This window comes from Ovis aries, chromosome 5 (assembly GCF_016772045.2).
Source record: "Ovis aries strain OAR_USU_Benz2616 breed Rambouillet chromosome 5, ARS-UI_Ramb_v3.0, whole genome shotgun sequence".
NCBI classification, from domain to species: Eukaryota; Metazoa; Chordata; class Mammalia; order Artiodactyla; family Bovidae; genus Ovis; species Ovis aries.
Genome location: NC_056058.1, coordinates 49,711,352 through 49,736,752, shown reverse-complemented (window position 1 = coordinate 49,736,752; position 25,401 = coordinate 49,711,352). Strand labels below are relative to the sequence as shown.

General features: G+C 41.6%; 2 protein-coding genes across 11 annotated transcripts in view; both read right to left on the bottom strand.

The window, feature by feature from the left end:
- The window catches only part of LOC101122274 (protocadherin alpha-C2), a 204,419-nt gene that overhangs the window by 20,836 nt on the left and 158,182 nt on the right, over positions 1 to 25,401 (bottom strand). For all 10 annotated transcript variants that reach the window (XM_042250581.2, XM_042250584.2, XM_060416528.1 and 7 more), the window contains exons 2-3: positions 14,818 to 14,876; positions 11,428 to 11,516 (exon numbers count right to left, since the gene is read on the bottom strand). In XM_042250581.2, the coding sequence (XP_042106515.1) occupies positions 11,428 to 11,516; positions 14,818 to 14,876 (148 nt within the window). The remainder of the gene's footprint in view (positions 1 to 11,427; positions 11,517 to 14,817; positions 14,877 to 25,401) is intronic.
- The window catches only part of LOC105611202 (protocadherin alpha-2-like), a 179,299-nt gene continuing 165,359 nt past the window's right edge, over positions 11,462 to 25,401 (bottom strand). The window contains 2 exon segments of the mRNA XM_042250586.2: positions 11,462 to 11,516; positions 14,818 to 14,876. Of these exon segments, the coding sequence (XP_042106520.1) occupies positions 14,834 to 14,876 (43 nt within the window). The 3' untranslated portion in view covers positions 11,462 to 11,516; positions 14,818 to 14,833.

Below are 25,401 nucleotides of genomic sequence, written 5' to 3'. Positions count from 1 at the left end.
ACATTTAGAAATAGTGACTAAAGTACCCCTTCCCGCCCACAACCCCCAACACGTACATATACATGGATCAGGCTCCATACTTTCTTCTTCAAGAAAGTCCTAGATATATATTTTTTAATCTGCTTTCACCTAGACACAGATGCTAGACCCATACAGGGCACATGATGGGCAGTGCCCTGCCTCCTGGCATCACCCTAGGGACAGTGACTTTTCTGCCAGGCCTTTAATTGACTCTTTCCTGTGAATGACCCAAAGAGGCCTGTCTTCTCCTGACTGCTCCACAACTCTTGGGAAAATACTCTTAAGCCTGGGACAAAACAGTACATCAACTCCCTTAGCATAACAATGAAGTGGGGACTTTCCTCCTCTCTCCACATTTCCAGCTCTTCACACAGAGGAGGAAACACCCACCAACCATCCTACCAATCTCACAGCAATGTGCTAGGAAGGGACTTTTCATGTTCAGCTCTACTTCCTTACTTACTCTTCTCAGAAAAGTTGTCTCACTGGGGAGATTATCATAAGCTAAACTTTAAATGCGTTATATTTCCTTTTTTTTTTTTTTTTTCGGTTGTGCCACAGGCCACAATGCAGGATCTTAGTTCCCCAAGCAGGAATCAAATCAGGCAGTGAAAGTACCAAGTCCTAACCACAGGACTGCTGGGGAATTCCTCAGATTGTGTTTCCTGATTGGGCCAAGTTAACATCAACAGTTATTGTTCTTTCATGACATAGTGAAGTGAAGTGAAAGTCCAACTTTCAGTTGTGTCCAGCTCTTTGGGACCCCATGGATAGTCCATGCAATTCTCCAGGCCAGAATACTCGAGTGGGTAGCCGTTCCCTTCTCCAGGATCTTCCCAACTCAGGAATTGAACCCAGATTTCCTGCATTGCAGGCGGATTCTTTACCAACTGAGCTATCAGGGAAGCCCTCTTTCATGACATAGCTCTTACCTAATTTTTTGTCTGCTCCAGCTCAGCCTCTGTTTGGTAATCAAACCAGGACAGGTCCCCCTCCTCACCAAGAGAGAGTTCTTCCATTCTTGACTTTCTTCCCTTGCATTCAGGAGCTTGGAAGCCCTGTCACAGTCTCCAGAACTTCTTTACCAATAATACGCCTGATTCTGAACTTTGATTCTCTCAGTTGGTCCCATGCATCTATTCCTAATTAGCTAAGATTTGGAGAGGGAGGGGGTGATGAATTCATCTCCAGCACACTGTTGACAATTGATAGCTTTCAAAAGGCCTTTAAAGTCTAGTTCACACTGACTACACCCTCTTCAGGGTCCTAATTTGCATCTAACTTTACCTTCACCTACACTGAAATTTACACACACACAGACACACAGAGCCCCCTCTGCCTGCACATGGAAGATCCTGAGATAGGAAGGCTAATGGTGCCCCAAAGATGTCCACAGGCTTCCTCAGTGGCTCAGCAGTAAAGAGTCTGCCTGCAATGCAGGAGTCGTGGGCAGGAGATGAGTGTTCGATCTCTGAGTCGGGAAGATTTCCCTGGAGGAGGAAATGGCAACACACTCCAGTATTCTTGCCTAGGAAATCCCAATCCATGGGGTCAAAAAAGAGTTGGATACGACTGGGCAACTAAACAACAACAAAGATGCCTTCATCCTAATTCCTGGAACCTATGACTATGTTATGTGACATGGTCAAAAAAAAAAAAAAGAAAAGAAAAGCACTTTGCAGATGTGATTAAATTAAGGATCTTGAGCAAGAGTGGTTATCCTGGATTATCTAGGTGAGGCCAATGTAGTCACAAGGGTCCTCACGAGGGAAAGAGCAAGTTAGGAGAGTCAGAGAGTGAGGTTTGCAGATGCTCTGCAGTGGCCATGAATACGGAAGAAGGAGCCACTGAGCCTGGAAATGCAGGCAGCCTCTGAGAGCTGGAAAAGACAAGGAAACATATCCTCCTTTAGTGCCTCTGGAAGGCATGCAGCCTTGCAAATCCATTGGTTTTAACCCAAGGAAACCCACTGTGGACTTCTGGTTTCTAGAACTATAAGGTAATACATTTGTTCTGTTTTAAGTCACCTAGTTTGTGGTCATTCAGTATGGCAGCCATAGAAACTAATATAGATTTTGGGACCTGGAAATGGGGTGTTGCTGTGAAAATTACCAACAATGTAAAAGTGGCTTTGGAACTGGGAAACAGACAGAGATTTGAGGATTTTGAGGAGCATGGAGAAACTGTCTTGATTACCTTGAAAAGGCTGTTAGTAGAAAGATGGACATTAATGACTCTGCTAGAGAGGACTCAGAAGTGAGGACGATGGTAGGGAAAACATACCTTGTCTTGGGGAATACCTAAGTGTCACTAACAAACTGTTGTGGAAATATGGTCTTGAAAGATGCTGTTAGTGAGGGCTCAGATGGAAATGAGGAACATGTTATGGAAACTAAAGAAAGTAGATTCTTGTTACATAGTGCAGGAACCCACCTATATTGTGGCACAGTAAAACTCATTTTGTATGTCTGTCCTCTGAAACTGTAACATAATAAATTTGTATTGTTTTAAATCACAAAGTTTGTGGGAACTTATTACAGCAGAAATGGGAAAGTAATTCAGACCCCTACAGTTTGCCTGGAGCTCAGACAGTGAACAGTTTTCTCCAAATTACCAAACTGTTTCCTTTACCTGGCATGTGGGACAAAGTAACTGTGGTGTGTCCTTTAAATGCGTAGAGTTCAGCAGCAAGCAGAAATGGATTCAAATACTGCCTTAGCCATTGTTATTCACTGATGAGTTCAACAGATATTTATTAAGCACCATCATGTACTAGACAGCTAGCTCAACACTGGGAATATAATAGTGAGCAAAAAACACTAGATGTAAGAAAGGATGACAAGAAGGAAGTCATTTAATTCCTATGAGCCTCAATTTTCCTAATCTAGAACAAGGGAATAATAATTTCTGTCTTGTTTAAGTAGGCAAGGCATATAAAGTGCTGATCACATTTCTCAATAAATAATAGCTATCATATCAAGTCTTCCTTTCTCTTGTTCTAAAATACTATTTCCACAACACAAGGGGGCAACAGGATGGGATTTAAAGACTTTGAAACTTCAATGACAAAGACCCTCCAAATGACCCTCCACATCTCCTTACAAATAGGCATTAGCTGAGGGAAGGGGACTTCTCCTTGGCTCATCAAACATGGCACCAAGCTCCCAGGCCCAAGGGCATCCACCTCAGTCTGATTACACATCCAGTGATACCCTTCTCCCCACAAAACTCTGACATGGAGCTTGGTGTGCATCTAACGTAAGTCAATTACACTGGCTGAAGCTTCTAGCCTTGTCACAGACCTTTAGGTAACAGCAGGTGGTCAAGGGAACACATATAACATATGTGTGCTTGGATAAGAAAGTATCTATAATGCAGAGTCAAAGAAAATAAGAGCGGGAATGTCACCTGACTGCTCAGTGTGGCCCACGATGTCGCCCTAGAGCAACAGCTCTGGACTCGGGACTGGGCCAGTGTTGGAAGTACACCCAAGCTGGCGGGCTTTCTTGGACCATCAACAACAAACTTGTTTGTTCAGACCTTCTGTACAGGACAGGCTGTACTTACTTTTGAAGTTTATTTGGTTGTTTTTCACATGCAATTGCAGCTATAATCTGGAGGCTTAGGGTACTCTGTTAGGTATTCAGTACTTAAAGCACACAACTCTAGTAACAACAGATTTCTCATTTATTCTTGTCATGTTATGGGTTCAAATTTGGTTTCATGAAAGTTACCTTTTCCTACCCTAACCTTCTATAGTTAACCTCTTGAATCTGACTTTTACAAAGCTCTCCATTTCCTTTTTTAATACTAAGCACAAGCACCTTTCCCCCCTTTATCTCCATTAGTATTGCCATCACGACTGCCTTCTCCCATCCTTCAGCTAGCCCACTGCCTTGGAGTCAGACCCTTCTAGGCAAGGAGCTGCCGAGGAAGCTCTTGGTCTCACTGAGCTGGGAGTGACACGGCACCCATCTCTGCTCCTTGTCCTTTCTCTGACCGTGGGGAACAAGCTCTGAGGGCTGAGTCAGAGAGGGGCTCCTCTCCAACCCACAGGCTCACTTCCAGGTTTCCTGGCAGTGAACTCTATTATGACCTTCCCCTAGAGGCCCCTGGTCTCTAGCCAATGCTTGACCTGAATGTGTTTCTCCAGATTAGGCAGTGACCTTCTCAACTGCAAAGTTGACTGCCTCTGAGAAAATGAACTTTTCGAGTTCTTTTGGAATCTGGGCTGAGTTGCTCTGAAAATATTTGTCATTAAAGATCCATGCTGTTGCTGGGGACTGGCTTTCATTTCTAGTTCACTAGAATCAGTGAGGCTGAGGGCAATGCCTGCTAGAGCTGCAAAGCTGAAAGGCATTACAAGTTATTGCTACCCATCTGCTCTCAACACTGGCCATTAATAGGTCTTTCTCATCCAAGCACCTCCCAGGGAGGAGCTCCAGGCCCACCAGCTCCATACAATCCAAGAAATCTGTCCCACAGAATGAAGTGTGGACTCTCACCCAACACTTCTGCTTCCCCACAAAGCTCTCAAACACACAGGTGGCCTGTCATCTTTGAGCCAAGACAGGCAGCAGAGTTGGTGACACCCCCCTTCCTTGTGGTCTTTTGACATCTCCACAGTAGAAACTTGAATTTTCCTTTCGAAAAGGGACTTAAAAGTTCAGCCACCAAGGACAGTGTATAGAGAAAGCTAGACAGGAAGGTTACTCAGAAACTCTCCTGTTCCATGCAACACTCAAATAAAAGAATGAAGTGTATTATTTTCTAAAGACATACGCAAAAATTGTTTCTCACAATGAAGTTTGCAGGGACCAGACTGCACTCCTCCTGAGGCTCGTTAGAAGGATCGATGATAACTAAGGTAACTGTAATGAGTCTCCATTTCCTAGCCCTCCATTAGCTGCTTCTCTGCATCTGTGGGGCTGAAGGAAACTGTGGCCTAAGGCAACAGGCCTGCTGCTCCTCCCTCCTCACCACACTCTCCCTCTCCAAAATATATGCTCAGGAACACACATCTCAGTGCACAAGAAAGTGAAGTTGCTCAGTCGTGCCCGACTCTTTTGCGACCCCATGGATAGTAGCCTGCACCAAGCTCCTCCGTCCATGGGGTTTTCAAGGCAAGAGTACTGGAGTGGGTTGCCATTTCCTTCTCCAGGAATCTTCCCAACCCAGGGATCGAACCCAGGTCTCTCACATTGTAGACAGAGGCTTTGCTGTCTGAGCCACCAGGGAAGTCCTCAGTGCACAAGGGATTCCATTTTCAGGAGGCACGGGATCTGTTGTGGGCCTCTGGCATGGAAGAAATTCTTGTACTATGTATCACGGCCCCAACCCTGACTGTACACTGCCTACTGAGCCTGGAAGAATGGATGTAGGAAAAATGAGAGCAGTGTGGGGAATACAAAGTGGAGAGAAAGAACTATCTCAGAATCTATTCAACAGAAACTTTTCAGAAAAAGCAGGAAGTCTTCCTTCTAGTTTTTCATTTACAGGACCATTAAAAATAGAAGGTGCCAAGTGTGGTGCCAAGTGCTCTTTAAGAAGGAGTTGAAGAAAGTCCAGACAGATGGAGCTAGCAAAGACAAACTTCTGGCGTCTCCTGGGTAGAGGATTCTAATTCCCTTTCTCACAACACCTTGCTCCACCCCTCCAGGCCAGGTCAGAAGACACAAGATAAGCTACACAGAGAACTCCAGCAGACCTGATGAGCTCCACAGCACCAAGAGAGTAAAAGTGTATCTTACACAAGGGCTTGTTTTTCTTGGCTACTAGAGACCCTAAGGCAATCCGGCATTCCTGGGCTGTGAGATGCAAGGTGAGAGTGGAGGATACTGATGGGAGGGAGCTGCCCCACCCACATAGATCGCTGATCTCATTTTTTTTTTTCTCCCTGATAAAGATATGCACACATCTCCCAGGACTACTGTTGCCATGACAACAGCAGAAGTTGAGGGTGAGCAGGTTAGTGGAACAGCATGCTTTTTAAAATTCTCGGACAAGGCCTGAGGCTACAACCACTCATGAAGTGGAAAAATTCATGTTGGCAGTGCTCCTAAATGGATTCCCCCAAATTTAAGGATCATGACTTCTTTCTGGGGAAGAATCAAAGATGAAGTCTCTGTGGAGACCTTCCGTGGGGAGTTGCCTTTGTCAGGGAGGTGGGAATCCCTAAAACAAATAAGAGCATGAATCTCCCCATAAAACTAGGGCACGTTAACTGTCCATTTTCCACAGAGTAAGAAATGCAGCAAACCAGGGCAAAAACAATCCCCCAAGGGCACAAAATGGTGCTTTTTAAAAAGTCTGCTCTATAATAAAGCATTCCCACAGAGACTACTCAGAACAACTCAGACCTAAATTCTGACGTTGAAAGGTAGACTCATACCTTGAAAAATCCTAAAAATAACCATCGTTTACTAAACATTGCTCTCCAGGCTCTGCAGATGTGTGTACTGTCTCATTTAATTCATGCATCAACCCTATAAGGTAGACACTATTATCTCTATTTCAAAAAGAAAGAAACTGGGACTCAGAAATAATGGTCCTAGGAACATACAACCTCTGAGTGGAAGAGTGAGATTTCAAATAAGGTTAATCTGACCCAGAGCCTGAGCTCTTAGTTATTGGCTCTTTGACATGGGGAAGGCTTCCTGTTTCTAGTAAGAATCATAAACAGGCGCATAAACAGAGGCCTTCATTGCATGGTTTCTGAGCCTCCAAAGGTATGAGACAACCTCAGGAATATACCCTCAACTCTCGACCAGTCCTCAACCTTGGAGGGTTCATCAGGGTCACTTAGAGGGCCCCTTAAAACACAGACGGCTGGGCCTCTGCACAAGATTTTCGGATTTGATGGGTGTTATCAGTGTGGCTCTGGGAACCATCCTTGGAGAAGCCCTGTGCAGTCACTCTGAACTAAGCTTGTCTAAAGCAGCCTCAAGGCCTGAGTTGCCTCACCTACCTAATTAACCTTTCACTGTTCAGCCCCAGGTCCCTGGAGGGGGGGGGGGTTGCTTGAAAAGCTATAATGTTATCTTTGGCAGTGCTGTGCCTTTTGGAATTCCCTGAGCTCTTTTTGAAAACAGTGAACATCTCCCACTCCAAAAACAATGTACTGTTGCCTTGAGTAAGTCCTGAGATCCCATGAAATGTGGAAAGAGGAGCCCGGAAGAACCAGTGTGAGGGCAAAGCAGCCAGGGACCCTGAAGCCAGACTGGCTCTCTGGAAGGTACAGACAGTCTTTTCATAATCTCTTGGGATTCCCTCTAGGAACTGTGCAAGAGGGCACTCATTAAAACCTCTCCAGAGATTGCACACTAAGAACATTAAAAGAGTTGTAAGCATGAATGGCTGGCCCTTTAATGCCCCTCCCCACAACACACTCCTCCATCTGAAGAAGAATTGTGAGCTGTGCACTCCCCACCTCAGCTCCTTTTCTTTCCCTCCTCAGTCTCTCTGAGCTGCTAAGGAAATAAGAAGCCTGTGGTCCAAATCTGCTCACACAGAGCTGAGGCTGGAGAAAGGGGCCAGGAATTGGGATTAGCGGGTTTAATGCCTGGCTTGTTCATCCTGCGAGAAACATCACCTGGTGATGTCCCCACTGACCCCTTTAGAGCATGGCATTTTAGCCTCAGCTTCTGGGGACTGTGACAATAAATGAACAGTTTGATGACAAGGCCAAAGGATTCATCAGTGGAGGAAAACAACTACAAAGAACACATGCCAAGGAGGACTGGGTCACAGCAGGCCTCTCTCTATTCCCACGGCTGTTGCCGGGGTTGGTGCAAGACGGTGCTATTTCCAGAGAAGCTCTCAGATGGAGAGAGCAAGTGTGCGGGGACTTGGGCACCAGGTGGAAGCCTTTTGGAAGCAATGACACCATCATCATGAAGCACTAAGGGCAGCAGAATCCGTGAAAGGCAAGCTCTACCTAGGAATGAAAACAACCAAGTGTTTTGGGGCATGTCGATGAATTCTCCAGGAAGGTGGCTGGGGTGGGAGCGAGGTGTAACAGACTGTACAGCTACCAGGATGATCCAGACTACTTCAGAGGCTCTGTATCTGGGCTCAGAAGTGAGAACTACTGAACGCTGCCCACCATGCTACCATCTAAGGCCACAACAAAGACTGCAGGAAACAAAAGTAGGCCAGGAAAAAAAGGAGTGAAAAGATTAGACATTTATTAATACTATATGTTAAGCGCTATATACAGCTCTTTCTTCTTCAGTTATCATGGCAACTGGATAAAATTGGTATTATTATACCCAATCTACAGATAGGGTAACAAAGAAAACATGTATTTAATCAATTTGTTTGTGCTCACCCAACAAGTAAGTTTGGAATTGGAATTCAATTCACATCTGACTTTAAACTATAATCTTAAATCTTTATCCTGTGTTCCTTCCCAACAGTGCAGAACATATTTTGAGTCCTAAAACTCTAAAATACCCAAAGAACAGAGCAGAACACAGAGGAGCATCTCTCTAATGTCCCATCACTGGTGCAGAGGTATGCTGAAAAGTACGGGGAGGTCACCCATGGAAGATGGAAGCTCTGTCCAGCTCAGTCCATGAAAACTGACTCATGAGTCAGCAGCCAGGGATAGGCCTGAACAGAAGGGATTATCCAAGAGGAGTCAGGACAGCAGGGACAGGGAGCCATGGCGACTCCTTCTCTATCTTCTGTCAAGAAGATGGGTTCCTTCCTCCTACACTGCTGGTGGGAATGTAAATTGGTGCAGTAAGGCAGTTCCTGAAAAACTTAAAATAGAGTTGCCATATGATCCATCAATCCCACTCCTCGGCATACACCCAGATAAAACTATAATTCAGAAAGATACATGCACCCTTGTGTTCACAGCAGCGTGCTTTACAATAGTCAAGACATGGAGGCAACCTAAATGTCCATCAACAGATGAATGGATCAAGATGTGGTATATACATACAACAGAGTACTGAAAGTGAAAGTGAAGTCGCTCAATCGTGTCCAACTCTTTGTGACCCCATGGACTGTAGCCTACCAGGCTCCTTGATCCACGGAATTTTCCAGGCAAGAGTACTGGAGTGGGTTGCCATTTCCTTCTCCAACAATAGAGTACTACTCAGCCATAAAAATGAATGAAATAATGCCATTTGCAGCAGCATGGTTGGACCATGAGATGATCATACTAAGTGAAGGAAGTCAGAAAGAGAAAGACAAATACCATATGATCTCACTAATATGTGAACTCTAAAATATGACACAGATGAACTTACCTACAAAGCAGAAACAGATTCACACACAAAAAGAACAGACCTGGGGTTGCCAAGGGGAAACAGGGCTAGAGGAGGAATGGCTTGGGAGTGTGGGGTTAACAGATGCATACTATTACATGGAGAATGGATAAACAACAAGGTCCTACAGTATAGCACAGGGAGCTATATTCAATGTCCTGTGATAAACCATAATGGAAAAGACTATAAAAAAGAACATATGTATATGTATAACTGAATCACTTTGCTGTACGGCAGAAACAACATTGTAAAACAACTATACTTCAATAATTTTTTTTAAAGATGGGTTCTTAACATTGTTTTGAATTTGAAGGAGAGTCCTGGGCCAGATGCAGATAAAATAATCTATAAACAGTTCCTATTTCCCACTTGCCTAGGAATATACACCAACTAGCACCATCAATGAAAGGGAGAATGTATTCAAAGCTAGTTCTGGACTCACCAGCCTGACCTGCAAAGTCTCTATGAGAACAAGAAAAACCCTGAAATGGAGGCAGGATGGTAGGGGTGATTTCATGGCACTGCTTTGATTGAGCAGTTCTCACCTCTCAGATGCCTCTCATCCTGCAACGCTTGGCAGTCTAAAACCACTTCCTCCTCCACCACGTTATGCCACCACTGGCACTGGGGTTGCAAATTTGTCAATGAACTATTTTACGTTCTCCCCCTTGCCATCTGGAATATTAGCTCTCTAATGAATTGCTTTAACTTAGGCATTTGTTTTTTTTTTTGACAAATGTGACTTTTAGTTGAATTATACAACATTCATAAATAGCAAATGCTGGCTGATTAGAATCAACGAAAACTCTTAAGAGCTGCCAGCAAAAATGGGGCCTTAGCTGCACATGTTACTTGCACAGCCTAATCATTTGAAAGGCACCAGATTATTTTTGGAAAGAACTTTTTACACATACACTTATATAATCTGTTATGTATGTGAATATACACACACATATATATATATATATATATATATATATATATATATATATATATATGTTCGAATTTGGGTGGATTCTTGCAAGCCAGCCATGCTATGAATAGAAGAACTAGATATACTTGGATTTGAAGTTAGACACACTTAGGTTTGAATCCTACCTCTACCATAAACTATGTGAACTTGGGTATGTTTCTTAACCTCTCTGTGTCTCTAGTTCCTCTTATGTACAACAGAGATAATAAATCCCATGTAAGACTGTCTCAGGGAGTAAATGAGATCATGCACGGCACAGAGTCTGGATACAGTGTGTCTCAAAAATTAGTAGCTATTATCACCACAATGATGTTCTATTTATAGAGGATTATGCTAGACAACATTTATAACCTCTATATTTGTTCCTTTCTGAAAATTGCCACCAGGATGGGTCTCCAAAGCCATATTAACGTTATATGACACTGCTTTAGTGACTGGGCAAGATAAGGAAAATAAGGAAATGTGAATTTGGGAAATTTCTTAATGCTCACCCAGCCACTGGGTTCTTATGTCACCTGGCAGATTCTCTTTCCTGAAAGTTTGGATTAGGAATCAGTTCCCACTGGTCCTCTGCACTAAGAAACTGCAAGACTGGTCATGTTTGGCAACGTGCATGTCAAGGCAATAAAAGTCAGTCTACTGAAAGATGCAGATGTCAGGAAAGAAGGAAGCCTGACTGTGACTTGAGGTCAGACAGAGTGGTGCCTTGGTTCCGACAAGTTTTCTACTTCCATGAGAAGCTCCATTTCATCAGTTGATCTATTGATCAATCTATCAGTCTCCCTTTTGTTTACTATTTGGAGTTGATTTCCAACATCTTTAACCAAAAGATCTTTGCTAACAGTGTCATCTCTGTGCATGAGGCCACCAGATCTTGTCTGTGTAGCTCAGATAGACTAAGTATTTGACATGTACCTGGTTATTACGGAAAAGAAGTTTATGCGCACACACGCCCTTATGTTACCTGTTTCCAACCACTGAGGTACATTAAGAAGAAAATCAAAATACTTGTGTATACTCATGTACATGAGGAAGTCACACATGTAAGGAAAAGAAAGAATTAAAAGAGCCACTGATATTTCTGGTCTTACAAAAACAGGTCATCTGATGACTTTCCAGAACTCAAACAAGAAGGAAGAGACCCTGGGTCTTTACCTGGTGTCGCACTGGATACTGTTGGCCACTGCTGCTCGGGTCCCCCTGGACCAGCCCGTAGAATGCCAGCCTCCTCCAGGTGCACAGAGCTGAGTAAACACATAGACCCAAATAAAAGTTAGACCATAAATGTCTTTCCAGCTCTCCTTCCACCCTCAGAAAGTGCTTACATCTCTGGAGGCAGGACTGCAGCTAACAATTTCTACTCGTGCTTAAACTGAAGCAATTACCATTGAGCAGTCACCTTGCATAAAATGCAAAAGCATTGCTGACTTACTGCCTGCTACACCATGCAGGAGATAAATGTGTTTTATCTTTACAGCAATTTTGGTTTTCATTAATGCCGTGTGGTGTTCATTAAATCTAACAGGAAGCCCATCATAGGGCTAAAAAAAAATGCCATTTTATCATCTTAATGCTGAAGCAGATGAAGAGAGCTTATTTTCAAAAGCCCCAAGTTTCTTTTGCTGGTTCTCTGACTTCTGGGTTTTCTGTAGGGCAGAGGAAAGCACAAACATTATTTGCTGGTAACTACAGTATTATTCCAGTTTTGCCCAATTATTCCCTAACTTTATTTTCTGTTTCATCACTCTATTTTTTCCTCAAAGAAAACCCACACTACATATTCTGTGACTAGAGAAAGTTTATCATCACCACTCATGGACCCCAATTCAGAAGAGATTAACTCCACACAAAATACTGCAAAGGAGTGAGACATGAACTGGGAGATCCTTAGCGGTAAGCAGAGATAGAATGTAAACTGTTCATAGGCAGAGAGAACATCATATTCATTTATGTATGTGAGAAGACTCTTGAGAGTCCCTTGGACTGCAAGGAGATCCAACCAGTCCATTCTGAAGGAGATCAGCCCTGGGATTTCTTTGGAAGGAATGATGCTAAAGCTGAAACTCCAGGACTTTGGCCACCTCATGTGAAGAGTTGACTTACTGGAAAAGACTCTGATGCTGGGAGGGATTGGGGGCAGGAGGACAAGGGGACGACCCAGGATGAGATGGCTGGATGGCATCACTGACTCGATGGACGTGAGTCTGAGTGAACTCCGGGAGTTGGTGATGGACAGGGAGGCCTGGCATGCTGCGACTCATGGGGTCACAAAGAGTCAGACATGACTGAGCGACTGAACTGAACTGAATGTAAGCACATATGAAACTCTCAAATATGTTTTGGATGAAGAAAGGAACGAACGGAACCCTAAGAATAAATATCACCCAAGAAAACCTTTAGCAAAATAAGAGAAGTCTGTGAAACTAGACATTGATTCACCTTGGAAATTAAGTTATTGAAGTAAAACTTAGAGGACGACTGCCTGAAGGGGTCATGTGACTCAACAGAGCAGGCAAACTTGAAATATTATGCAGGAAGGTCTCTGAATTCAACATTCTTTTCCTTTTTTTTTTTTTTTTTTGGCCATATCATGTGGCCTGTGGGATCTTAGTTCTCTGACCAGGGATTCATGCGCCCTTGGCAGTGAAAGATCAGAGTCCTAACGACGGGACCACCAGGGAATTCCCAATATCCTCTTACCCTTTGACTTCAAACAACGTATCTAGTGGAAATTCACTCAATAAGCTCTGTTCTATTGCTATTCTTCCCTTCATCTATATCCTAGAATCTTCCCTTTTTTCCAAATATTAATATCCTTCAGGTACTGCTGATGGGTTGCTGGAGCCTACCAACAAATTATACAGATTCAATTAGATTCTCTCTGAAGATATAACTACCCTGGGAACCAGCTCAGCTCAAGCAGAATTTTCAAAGGACAGGTATACAGTATCTGAGGCTAGAAAGGTAAGGAAGCCAAGCACATGCATGAAAAAGATGAGTATTACTTAATTTCACAACTTAACATATGTTCCATGTACTACACTGTGAGGAATAAATAACTTTTAGTTTTAATTTTTATTTCCTTTCTTATCCTACTTGAATCTTATGACATCTTAGTTGAAACCTGAATAGAAGCACATATGGCTTTTTTTTTCATTTGAAAATGGAATAAGGAAGTGATATGTTTTAGCATTTTATTTTAATATAGTTTTAAAGGTGAATCTTATAGCTTTGGTACTTTTCAAATAAAATACTAATTCAACTGGGAGATAAAGAGTTGGTAACATAAACCATATTTTTTCCTATCATATAGTCTACCACAATAGCTTAGATGCAGGAAAAAGCAGAAGATAGCTTCTAACAAGTAGAAAGAATATTTCTGAAACCTAGTATGCTGGCATCTGCCTGAGTGTTTCTGGCCTAAAATTATGACCAGATTCTAGTGCAGTGTCTCACCAAGCCAACTACTGATCTTCAGTCTTCAACTGATCACTTCTTGTTCAGAAAGAGCACCTAATATAATGATTTCTGCTCAATGTGAAATAAAATGGTTGGGAATATACTGACTTATTTGAATTTAATACATTTTTCATGGGTTAAAACCAATTTTTCATTAACTCAACACATACTTTGTAAACTCTCTGTTTAGAAATTGATCAAGGTTTGGTTAAAGATCTACTCAAAAGGTGCCCAGATATTTTGAGGGGCTTAACTCTGGAGTTTATTTCCTCTTTAAAACTAAATTATTCTGGTGGTAGTGAATATTAGTTGCTTGGCACTCTCCATCTGGTTTCCCAAAGACACTTACAAATAATGAATCTTTTATTTGGCCCTGTAGCATGAATACTAGATCAGGTCTGGGAATAATCGTAGTTAATCAATTACTGTCAAAGAGACAAAGTAGAGAAGGCAAAATTATATTTAATCTGAGTCTTAGAGTAATGCTATTACTCTAGGTTAATTTAAAAATAAGCTTGATTTAGTCTCCAGATATTCAATAAAGGCCCTTCACGTGGCTCATCCTCTGAGGAGTCCATGCCACTGAGGGCAGGCAATAAGACAGCAACAAGATGGAAAAGATAAGGAGATGCTGATAGGGGTGAACATGGACAAAAATAACAATTATGTGGCTAACAGGATATAACAGTCAATGTGTGATGGAAAACCAAGGTGGACAACACGAGCATATATTATATGATATACTCAAGTCCCAAAGCATCAGTACTAGTTATCATTTTACAGCAGGGTCAGAAAGTATAGATGGAAAAAGGATAAAAGAAGTTGAAACTACTTCCTTATAGAAATTGTCATGAGAGAAAGTACACAGCTGCCTGTCTGTGACTTTACAGGGCACTCTTATTTGGCAGCACTTGATAAGCATTTGGCAATGACCACTTCCAAATACGGAGACAAAAATAAGTTCATTCCCCTGGCAAAGTATTTAGACATCTCAGTTTTGACAGCTGCTTCTGGCCTATGAAGACAACAGTTTATCTGAATCACAGTTACAGTAACTTCTGACAAAAGGAGGAGGGAAAGACATACCTGTGCATTCCTGCTCTCAGGGAGGCAGAGTACCGCCAGTCAGGGTTGGGCTGTCGTGGCTGCAAAATCACAAAGGGAGTTTCCGTTAATATGGCAAAACAATGTTCTCCTAGTGATGATGTTCATCAGTAAGTTGGTTCTTAAATATCTCCATGCATCTATTGAAAATATTGAAGTTGCCATTTCATATGCAACTCTAAGATAATATCCACACATACAGCACTTCAGAAGAAAATTAAACTAGTTCATCAGGGTCCATGCACAGATTAAATATCATGGAAAACAGAATTTAATGGTGCTGTGAGGACCAGCTTTGGCTTTGCCTTGCTCCAAACAGGTCTATGTATTAACAAATACACACTACTGTGTATATATAAAATAGATAAACAACAAGGACTTACTATATACCACAGGGAACTCTATTTAATATCTTGTAATAACCTAAAATGGAAAAGAATCTGAAAGAGAATACGTATGTATAACTGAATCACAGTACACCTGAAACTAATACAATATTGTAAATAAACTATACTTCCATTAAAAAACAAAACACAGGTCTATGTTCCTAAGGCAGCACTTATGGAAGGACAGTTTGTTCTGAAACAGGAAAAGCTTTCATTTCTTTTGCCCTCAAATGCCCCATTAAGGCAACATCCCCAGTTTGGTATTCTAGTTTATAACAGGGCACAGGACTACACAAGTTCTGCTGGTCTGGCTGGACTGCAGAGCACTGCAATCTGCTGCTGGCTTTGCAGACTGCAGCATGTTTGACCCTGGACGGATGCGCCCAGTCATAATGCCAACAACTGATAACAGCCTCTTCTGCTGATCGAAGAGGAATACAAGGGAGAGGAAAACAAACCGTGGCAGGGTTTGACCTTGTTGTGCTGCATAATCCTTTTCATAAAATTGTACTTGTTTCCTGCTCCTCTGAGTGCTTTGCCTTCTTATTCAATTACTGTTTGCTAAGCTCTGCTTAACAGGGAGCAGCTGAGACCTAAGAAGAACCTGACTTGCTCTGCACCACCTATGTGTTGGAAAGATGTATTGCCCTGTGTCTACAAACTGTCAATTCAGAGTAAAGGGGACACAGAGGAAAATGTGGGTATCAGAAGACTGTTTTGAGAGTTGTGCGCTGAGTAGGAGCTACTCAGGAGTCACTGGGGACAAAATCAATCACCACCACTATTCTGGTAACAATTAGCAAAATCTGTATTAAATAAAACCTGTGACAGATGTTCCTCTCGATGTGTTTTCATGAACAGAGATTACAGTACTCCTGTCAGTCTATAAAAATGGTACTGATGAACCTATTTGCAGGGCAGGGATAGAGATGCAGATGTAGAGAAAGGACCTACAGACATGCAGGGGAAGAAGGAGGTGGGACAAACTGAGAGAGCAGCGCTGACGTGTGTACACTGCCACGTGTAAACCGGATGGCTAGTGGGGAGCTGCTGCACAGCACAGGGGGCCCAGCCTGGTGCTCTGTGACAACCCAGAGGGGTGGCATGCGAGAGGGAGGGCAGCTAAAGAGGGAGGAGATGCACATATATATATACACACATATAATTATGGCCAATTCACACTTTACAACCAATACGACACTGTAAAGCAATTATCTTTCAATTGAATTTTTTTAAGTATTTTGAAAAAAATAATAAAGAAGTCCTGTCACTGAATACAGAAGTCTATTTGAGTGGAAAGATGAAGAGAAAGATGTTGTATTTTGTATTTTCCTCTGGACTATAATTATCATGTTTGGTAGACACAAGGCCACAGTAATGCCAATAAACTATTTCAAAATGTCAGTAAGTCTTGATCCTGTCATTCTTATAGTTCATTCAAGGGATACACAGTATTTCATAAACATATTTCTTCACAACATCCAGCAAAGAAGTGATCAGAATCTCAACTTCCAGGCAGACTTTGGGATGGTTAGATGATATTCTGAGATTTAGCCAAGTCAAGTCCCGGAAAAAGATACAACTCTAGGATATTTTTGCCTCAAATGTCCCCACACACTAACTGCCCTCTCTGGTCCCTTCCATTCTGTTGGCAAGATACGAACATACAAGTTGTTTCACCCTTGGTTCTTGAGTTCACAAACTGTTACTGATGTTCCTCATAAAGTAGCATAAAACTATCTACATATGAAATGAAGGGTGCACATTTTCTATCAGTGGTAGTAGAGGGAGCAACAGAAAATAATTGCAACCATTTGGTAAACCTGAAAAATGATCAAAATACTTTTTATTAATCATGTCATCACCAGCTTTCCCCTGATGATTGGTAGCACTGGTATCAGCTTGTCAGCTATGAGGCCCTTCCTTCAAGAAAGACTCTGACATCTGTTGAGTAAATGCTGCCAATTTTTCTATGACCGGGTAACATCCATGATGAAAATTGCTGATCTTGGGAACAAAATCACCAACTTCATTTTGCTGAAAGGCACAGTTCTAGCAAGATTGACCAGGAAACTCAGTCTATTACATAATCTCACTTCCTCAGCAACATGTAATTTGTCATGCTGCTATTTTCTATACTAATTCTTCAGTGACACGATGTTTCTGAGATTTATTTGCCAGAATCATAGTTATGATACATCTTACAGCAGTGAGATCAGGCAGGGAAAAGGTAAGGAAGAAAGTGCTTAATATGTTTTATGTATCCACACAATACCAGGCAATGGGATAAGCACTTTATACATATTACTGCATTTATCCTAACACCTTTGTTAGACCGTAATCTCTATGGAAGGGATTATATCTTTGTTTATAAAACATACAGATAGTCTCAAATATTCATAATAATAGTTATATCCTCAGAAGCTAGCAAGGTTCAGGTATTGGATAGGCTTTTAAAATCCTTTTAAATAAATTAACTACCAAGCAATGGCAACATTATCATACTTAAATTACAAAAATTAGAAACCTGGAATTTTAGAGAGATTAAATTGCCTGCCTCATAAGTAGGTCTGGCTGATAGTCATGTAAGGTCCATCTAGTCAAGGCTATGGTTTTTCCAGTAGTCATGTATGGATGTGAGAGTTGGACTGTGAAGAAGGCTGAGCGCCGAAGAATTGATGCTTTTGAACTGTGGTGTTGGAGAAGACTCTTGAGAGTCCCTTGGACTGCAAGGAGATCTAACCAGCCCGTTCTGAAGGAGATCAACCCTGGGATTTCTTTGGAAGGAATGATGCTAAAGCTGAAACTCTAGTACTTTGGCCACCTCATGCGAAGAGTTGACTCACTGGAAAAGACTTTGATGCTGGGAGGGATTGGGGGCAGGAGAAGAAGGGGACGACAGAGGATGAGATGGCTGGATGGCATCACTGACTCAATGGACGTGAGTCTGAGTGAACTCCGGGAGTTGGTGATGGACAGGGAGGCCTGGCGTGCTGCGATTTATGGGGTCGCAAATAGTCAGACACGACTGAGCGACTGAACTAACTAATGTGAAAGTCACTATACATTTTATTATACAGTGGAAGTGACAAATAGATTTCAAGATTTAGATCTGATAGAGTGCCTGAAGAACTATGGATGGAGGTTTGTGACACTGTACAGGAGGCAGTGATCAAGACCATCCCCAAGAAAAAGAAATGCAAAAAGGCAAAATGGTTGTCTGAGGAGGCCTTACAAGTAGCTGTGAAAAGAAGAGAAGCAAAAGGCAAAGGAGAAAGGAAAGATATACCCATTTGAATGCAACTTCCAAAGAATAGCACGGAGAGATAAAAGAAAGACTTCCTCAGTGATCAATGCAAAGACACAGAGGAAAACAATCGAATGGGAAAGACTAGAGATCTCTTCATGAAAATTAGAGATACCAGGGGAACATTTCATGCAAAGATGGGCACAAAAAAGGACAGAAATGGTATGGACCCAACAGAAGCAGAAGATATTAAGAAGAAGTGGCAAGAATATACGGAAGAACTATACAAAAAAGATCTTCATGACCCAGATGATCACGATGGTGTGGTCACTCACCTAGAGCCAGACATCCAGGAAAGCGAAGGCAAGTGGGCCTTAGGAAGCATTGCTAAGAACAAAGCTAGTGGAGGTGATGGAATTCCAGTTGAGCTATTTGAAATCCTGAAAGATGTTGCTGTGAAAGTGCTGCACTCAATATGCCAGCAAATTTGGAAAACTCAGCAGTGGCCACAGGACTGGAAGAGGTCAGTTTTCATTCCAATCCCAAAAAAAGGCAATGCCAAAGAATGCTCAAACTACCACATAATTGCACTCATCTCACACACTAGCAAAGTATTGCTCAAAATTCTCCAGGCCAGGCTTCAACAGTACGTGAACCATGAACTTCCAGATGTTCAAGTTGGATTTAGCAAAGGCAGAGGAACCAGAGATCAAATTGCCAACATCCACTAGATCACTGAAAAAGCAAGAGAGTTCCAGAAAAACATCTACTACTGCTTTATTGACTTGCCAAAAGCTTTGACTGTGTGGATCATAACAAACTGTGGAAAATTCTTCAAGAGATGGGAATACCAGACCGCCTTACCTGCCTCCTGAGAAATCGGTATGCAGGTCAAGAAGCAACAGTTAGAACTGGGCATGGAACAACAGACTGGTTCTAAATTGGGAAAGGAGTATGTCAAGGCTGTATATTGTTACCCTGCTTATTTAATTTATATGCAGAGCACATCATGAGAAATGCTGGACTGGATGAAGCGCAAGCTGGAATCAAGATTGCTGGGAGAAATATCAACAACTTCAGATATGCAGATGACACCACCCCTATGGCGAAGAAGAACTAAAGAGCGTCTTGATGAAAATGAAAGAGGAGAGTGAAAAAGTTGGCTTAAAATTCAACATTCAGGAAACTAAGATCATGGCATTGGGTCCCATCACTTCATGGCAAATAGATGGGGAAACAGTGGTAGACTTTCTTTTCTGGGGCTCCAAATCACTGCAGATGGTGACTGCAGCCATGAAATTAAAAGACGCTTGCTTGCTCCTTGGAAGGAAAGTTATGACCAATATAGACAGCATATTAAAAAGCAGAGACACTACTTTGCCAACAAAGGTCCATCTAGTCAAAGCTATGGTTTTTCCAGTAGTCATGTATGGATGTGAGAGTTGGACCATAAAGAAAGCTGAGCACCGAAGAATTGAGGCTTTTGAACTGTGGTGCTGGAGAAGACTCTTGAGAGTCCCTTGGACTGCAAGGAGATCCAACCAGTCCATCCTAAAGGAAATCAGTTCTGAATATTCACTGGAAGGACTGATGCTGAAGCTGAAACTCCAATACTTTGGCCACCTGATTCCAAGAACTAACTCATTTGAAAAGACCCTGATGCTGGGAGAGATTGAAGGCAGGCGAAAAAGGAGACAACAGAGGATGAGACGGTGGGATGTCATCACCAACTTGATGGACATAAGTTTGAGCAAGCTCTGGGAGTTGGTGATGGACAGGGAAGCCTGGCGTGCTGCAGTGCATGGTGTTGCAAAGAGTCGGACATGACTGAGCGGCTGAACTGAACTGAATGTGAAAGTCTGTGTTTTAAATAAATTTGCATGGAATAACAGATATACTTTTTTCTCTTTTTTACTACTGACTTCCCCCAATATTGATTAATTTTAAAATGATATGAAATTAAAGGTAAAAAAAATGTACATGGGTTTCACCTGAACTTGGTTAAACTTGGAAAAATTGAAGCTGAGAGGTTGACTACCGATATACCTGATACAATGAGACATATGTTCAGTTCCCTAATACTTGGATGGTACATCCCTGAGCTTTGCTTAAGTTTTATAGGTAAAAAGCCCCAGTATGTTGTTTCAAAGAGTAGTCCTTCAGTAGAATAAGTCACAGAATTCCAGAAGTGGAAAAGCTGAATTAAGTAGTTCATGCAGGTAACGTAGTATTGAAGAACAAGAATACGTTTAAATTTCTATCAAAATTATAGCTGAGATTTTATTTATCCTGTAGTGCTATTATTTACTATTTATACTATAGAATATTTGAGCTACAAAAGAGTGAATCACCTTTTCTAGGACAGATACTCTATGCCATTCATAAAATCATAGGACTACTCAGTGAAGTAAATGCTATCTTCTTATTATGGAAATCCATGAAGCTATCAATAAATGGTTGTTTGAGAAACAAGACTACATGTAGCATCTCCTTTTCCTTCCTAGTAGGAATCTATTAAAGATGTATCCACTGCAAATTTTTCAGTGATATTTTATGAACACTAATATAAATTATGATAGGCAAAACCCAAAAATGGCCTCCAGGATCACTACACCCTGTGTGAATGCCCTGTATTACCTCCAAGACTGAATATGATGGGCCTTACTCCATGATTAAGTCATACTACATGGCACAGTCGGCTTTGAAAAAAGGGAGATAATATAGGTGGGATGATCTAATCATTCCAGTCTTTTAAATCTGGGTATAGAAATCAGAGACAGAAATCAGAGACATCTGAACATGAGACGGAGTCCATCAGAGACATCTGAAGCATGAGAGGGAGTCCACAAGAGAAAATATTTTCTACTGTCAAAATACTCTCCAGCTCTGAAGATGGAGGGGGCCATGGGCCCCCCTGTAAGAAAAGGGGGCCATGGGGCCCCCTTCTTTCCCTGTAAGAAAACAGGGAGCTCAGTACTCAAGGAACTGCATTCTGCCCAACAACTTAACTTGGAAGCAGATTCTTCTTTGGAGTGTCCAAGAGAGAACTCAGTCTGGCAGATATGTTCCTTTCAAGCCTTGTGAAAACCTGAGCAGAGAAGCCAGCCACAATGGGCAGGTAATAATTGAGTATTAGTTTTAACCACTAATCTGTGGTGACTTGTTACAAAGCAATAGGAAATGAATACATAAAACTGTTGGTCATCAGGCAAAAAGGAATCTAACATTTAAAATAATCACTGTTATGTTACATATTAGTCTTCTCATAAATCAAAATGAAAAGATGATATGTATGAGATTTCTAGGTGAATTGTGATCACACTCAGTGTCTCAGTCATGTTTGACTCTGTGTGACCCCATGGACTGTAGCCCGCCAGGCTTCTCTGTCCATGGGATTCTCCAGGCAAGAATACTGAAGTGGGTTGCCATTCCCTCCTCCTGATCCAGAGACTGAACCCTCCACTAGTGCCTCCTGGGAAGCCCCTCTAGGTAAATAGTTACTTCTAAAAATAGTCATTTATAATCTTAATCCACAGAGCAGGAAAATAAAGTACACATAACTTTAAAACATACATAATGGGTCCAGTACAACAGAAAATGCTAGGTCTGCTTAACTTTGGATGCACAGCCTGCGAGCACAGCTTCACAGTTTCACTTCCCTGGAGCCCAGAGTTTTGACCCTGCAAGGCCAGAAAGGAACCAGTGTTGTTCATGTGCCAAGGAACTAATATTCTTCTTCAATTTTTGTGATTTTGGAGATTTCTTCACATTTGTCAAATTCAAACCCTCAAAAGAGAAAGGGTTGCATAATTTTTAGGCTAGCTTATTTTAAACACTGCAGAGGAATTCTCTTGACCTTTGATTTTTGAAATCATGCTTTCAGATTAAAATACTCAAAATATTATCATACAAATAAGCCAAATTTATATTCATCCTATAATATGCACAGGAACATGGAGCCAGGTGAAATTTACAAAAGTCACATTCGAAGACATCTGTAAATCCCCACAGTTCAGCTAAACCTCTGGCTTGCTGGTGGTAATTTTTCCTCAAACATTTGCAAACTGACATCATCCTGACCTCTCACTGAGAGCAAAACTTGGTGGCCAACCAAGGCAAGTATCCAGAATCGACTCTGCTATTCTGTCAAACAGACAGCATGCCAATAGACAATTTATAATATGCCAGGCTGTGTCCCTGCAGAGTGTTCTGAGTTAGAGCAGATGCCCGTGTGCAGGCTCACTCCTGGGTCAGTACGAAGGGTAGGCCAATGACATTCAAGCTACAGTAAACAGATTTCTTCAACAATCAGAATATGTGCAAGATAAAGAGACAGAGAGGAGCTCAGCCATAATTCCATCTGGCTCAGCTGATATGTAGAAAAGGGGAGGAAGGGGGTAATGTGAATACATTATTGTATTCTTAGACCAAAGAAACCTTTTCTCACAACAGCCCTATAAGCAAAACAGAAATGGCAAAACAAAACAGCCCCACCCATTCAAAAGTGACCATATGAGGATGAGACATTGAAATGGAAGCTCAGACACAGTTTCTTTGCCTATTTTGACCACTGTGAGGTTTTTAATGAATTCGCTACGATGCCACTTTACACGAAGTGTACATTCTGATCCAGGGCAGAGTCAGTCACCAGCTAGAAGAGTCAGTCCTGTGGGAAAAAAATTAGCTGCCACTGAAAGGAGGGTTACTTTCCAGGTTACTACATCTGGAATTAGAGTGAATATGTACACACAGCAGCAAAAATAACTGAAGATTTGGTGACTCCAAATTGCTTTAAAACAAGTGAAAGTGAATGTAAATATATCTCATTTCTGCTGCTTTCTTGTGATGTCTACATCTTGGGCCAACTAGTCCCAGTGAGGCCCATTTGGACAATTCTGACCAGAGCACTCAAAGTGACTCATCAGCAGTCACAAGTGCAGGACCACAAGTGCACAGAATCCACCATAAGCTTTGGTTTCTTTTCTTGGTGATTCTGAAGACGGTGCCAACTACATTCAATACTAGGTTTTCAGATTTCTCCAAGGAAAAATTCTGCCCCATTGTTAAACAGTTACTCCAAAAACCTCACTGTACAAGTGGCTCATGAAATAAACTCACTGGGGGATAAAATCTACCAAAAGATTATTCTGATGTTAAATACTGATATTTAATAAGCAACAAGAGAAACTAGAGAAAGAATGAAGATAAAAGATCTGCTAAACAGGTTTTGTCAATGGTAAAACAAATAAAAATATGCTAGTTTGGTAGTAACATTTTTTACTCACTGATCCTCCCATTGGTGACCTACTTTTATGCAAAGAATTCCTCTTTTTCCAGAGCAGTTAAGTGACACTTCTAGGTGAATCAGCAGTAGCCTAAATGCCTGAGTATCCCATATCAACAGGAATATAAACAATGAGACTTCTATCTATAACATTTCAAACAGCACAGTCTTTGGAGTTGGACAGATATGATTTAAAATACCACTAGTAGAGTGACTGTGTATGTTACTTAACCTTTGTTTCCTCATATGCTAGATGTTGATAAGTATTTGTTTAATATATGACTTACAGGTAATAAAACCATACATATATTGCAGTGCAGAATATTTTTATATATAGCTAGGTGGTCGGTGAGCACAAATTCCTTATTCATCTTTTCCAGTCCCCAACTAATTTTAGACACATGGGATTAATTGCACCCCAGGACTCTCCTGCCATCTGAAAGGACTGGGTAGAGAAGACAGAAAGCCTAACATAAGATTTTAACAGGCTGATCCAGCAGTGATGATTTTCAGAGTTGAATGGTTTCTGTCCCTATTTTGCCATGCTATGACAACATGACTCACTCTCTCTATGTAACTGCAAGTATTCCAGGAGCTGCAGATAGGCATTGAATTTCCAAAAGCGGCTGGCAAAAATTTGCCATTATTAAAATCAAGTACTCTCCTGGCAAAATCCCACAGGAGTAAGCACTTTTCTGACATAATTTTCTCCCTAGATTAAAGGTTTGTGAACCAAAGCACATGTTAACACACAGGTCAGTGTGAGACAAAAATAGTTCACGTATCTAATTGTCTCAAGCTTTGAATCAGGAGAGGGAGGGTAACAGTTCACTCCCCTCGCTTCTGGCTCACAGCTGGTAGCAAAGCTCACCCGCCCTGCTCTCTGTAGAGAGGCCCAAGAAGACTTCTCAGGAATTTGTTCAGCAAATGTCTACAGCATCCTTATTTAAAATTAAGCCCTTCTGCTGCTGCTGCTAAGTCACTGCAGTCGTATCTGACTCTGCAACCCCATAGATAGCAGCCCACCAGGCTCCCCTACATGCTGCCAAAAGCTATGATCCAAAGAATTCTAGAAACTCCTTGACTCCCCACCCCCTGTTCTTAATCTGCAATCTGCCTCTAGTGACTGCTCAGCATTGACTAACACCAGGCTCCTCAGATAAATCTACCTTCAATGTACATGGAAATTCTGTCAATCCATCTCTGTTCTATTCTGTGCTTAGGTATTAATTTCCTGAAGATGAGCATGAATTTAGAATGTGAAACTATGGATAAAAAGACAGCAATATGTCAATGAAAATCAATGAAAACACATCACAAAAATATAGGAGGGACAAATACTATTAATTCATTTTGCAGTACCTCTGAAAGTCCTGGCTACAAAGTAGTTGTTTGGGAAGAAACAATTTATCACTATTTATGAGATAAAATTTTGACTTCTGCAATCCTATTTAAAGTATCCCAGAAAATGCATGTGGAGACAAACACACTACACAAAACACATGCACTATCTAACATATATATCCTTCATATAATGAGCAAACTAAGCTTATGCCTACTTAAAACTTAAAACCAGTGTATCTGCTAACACCTGTCCTTCCTGTACAGTAAGTCCCACTTTCCAAGGCTTTTGTAGCTAGATTCAGCAA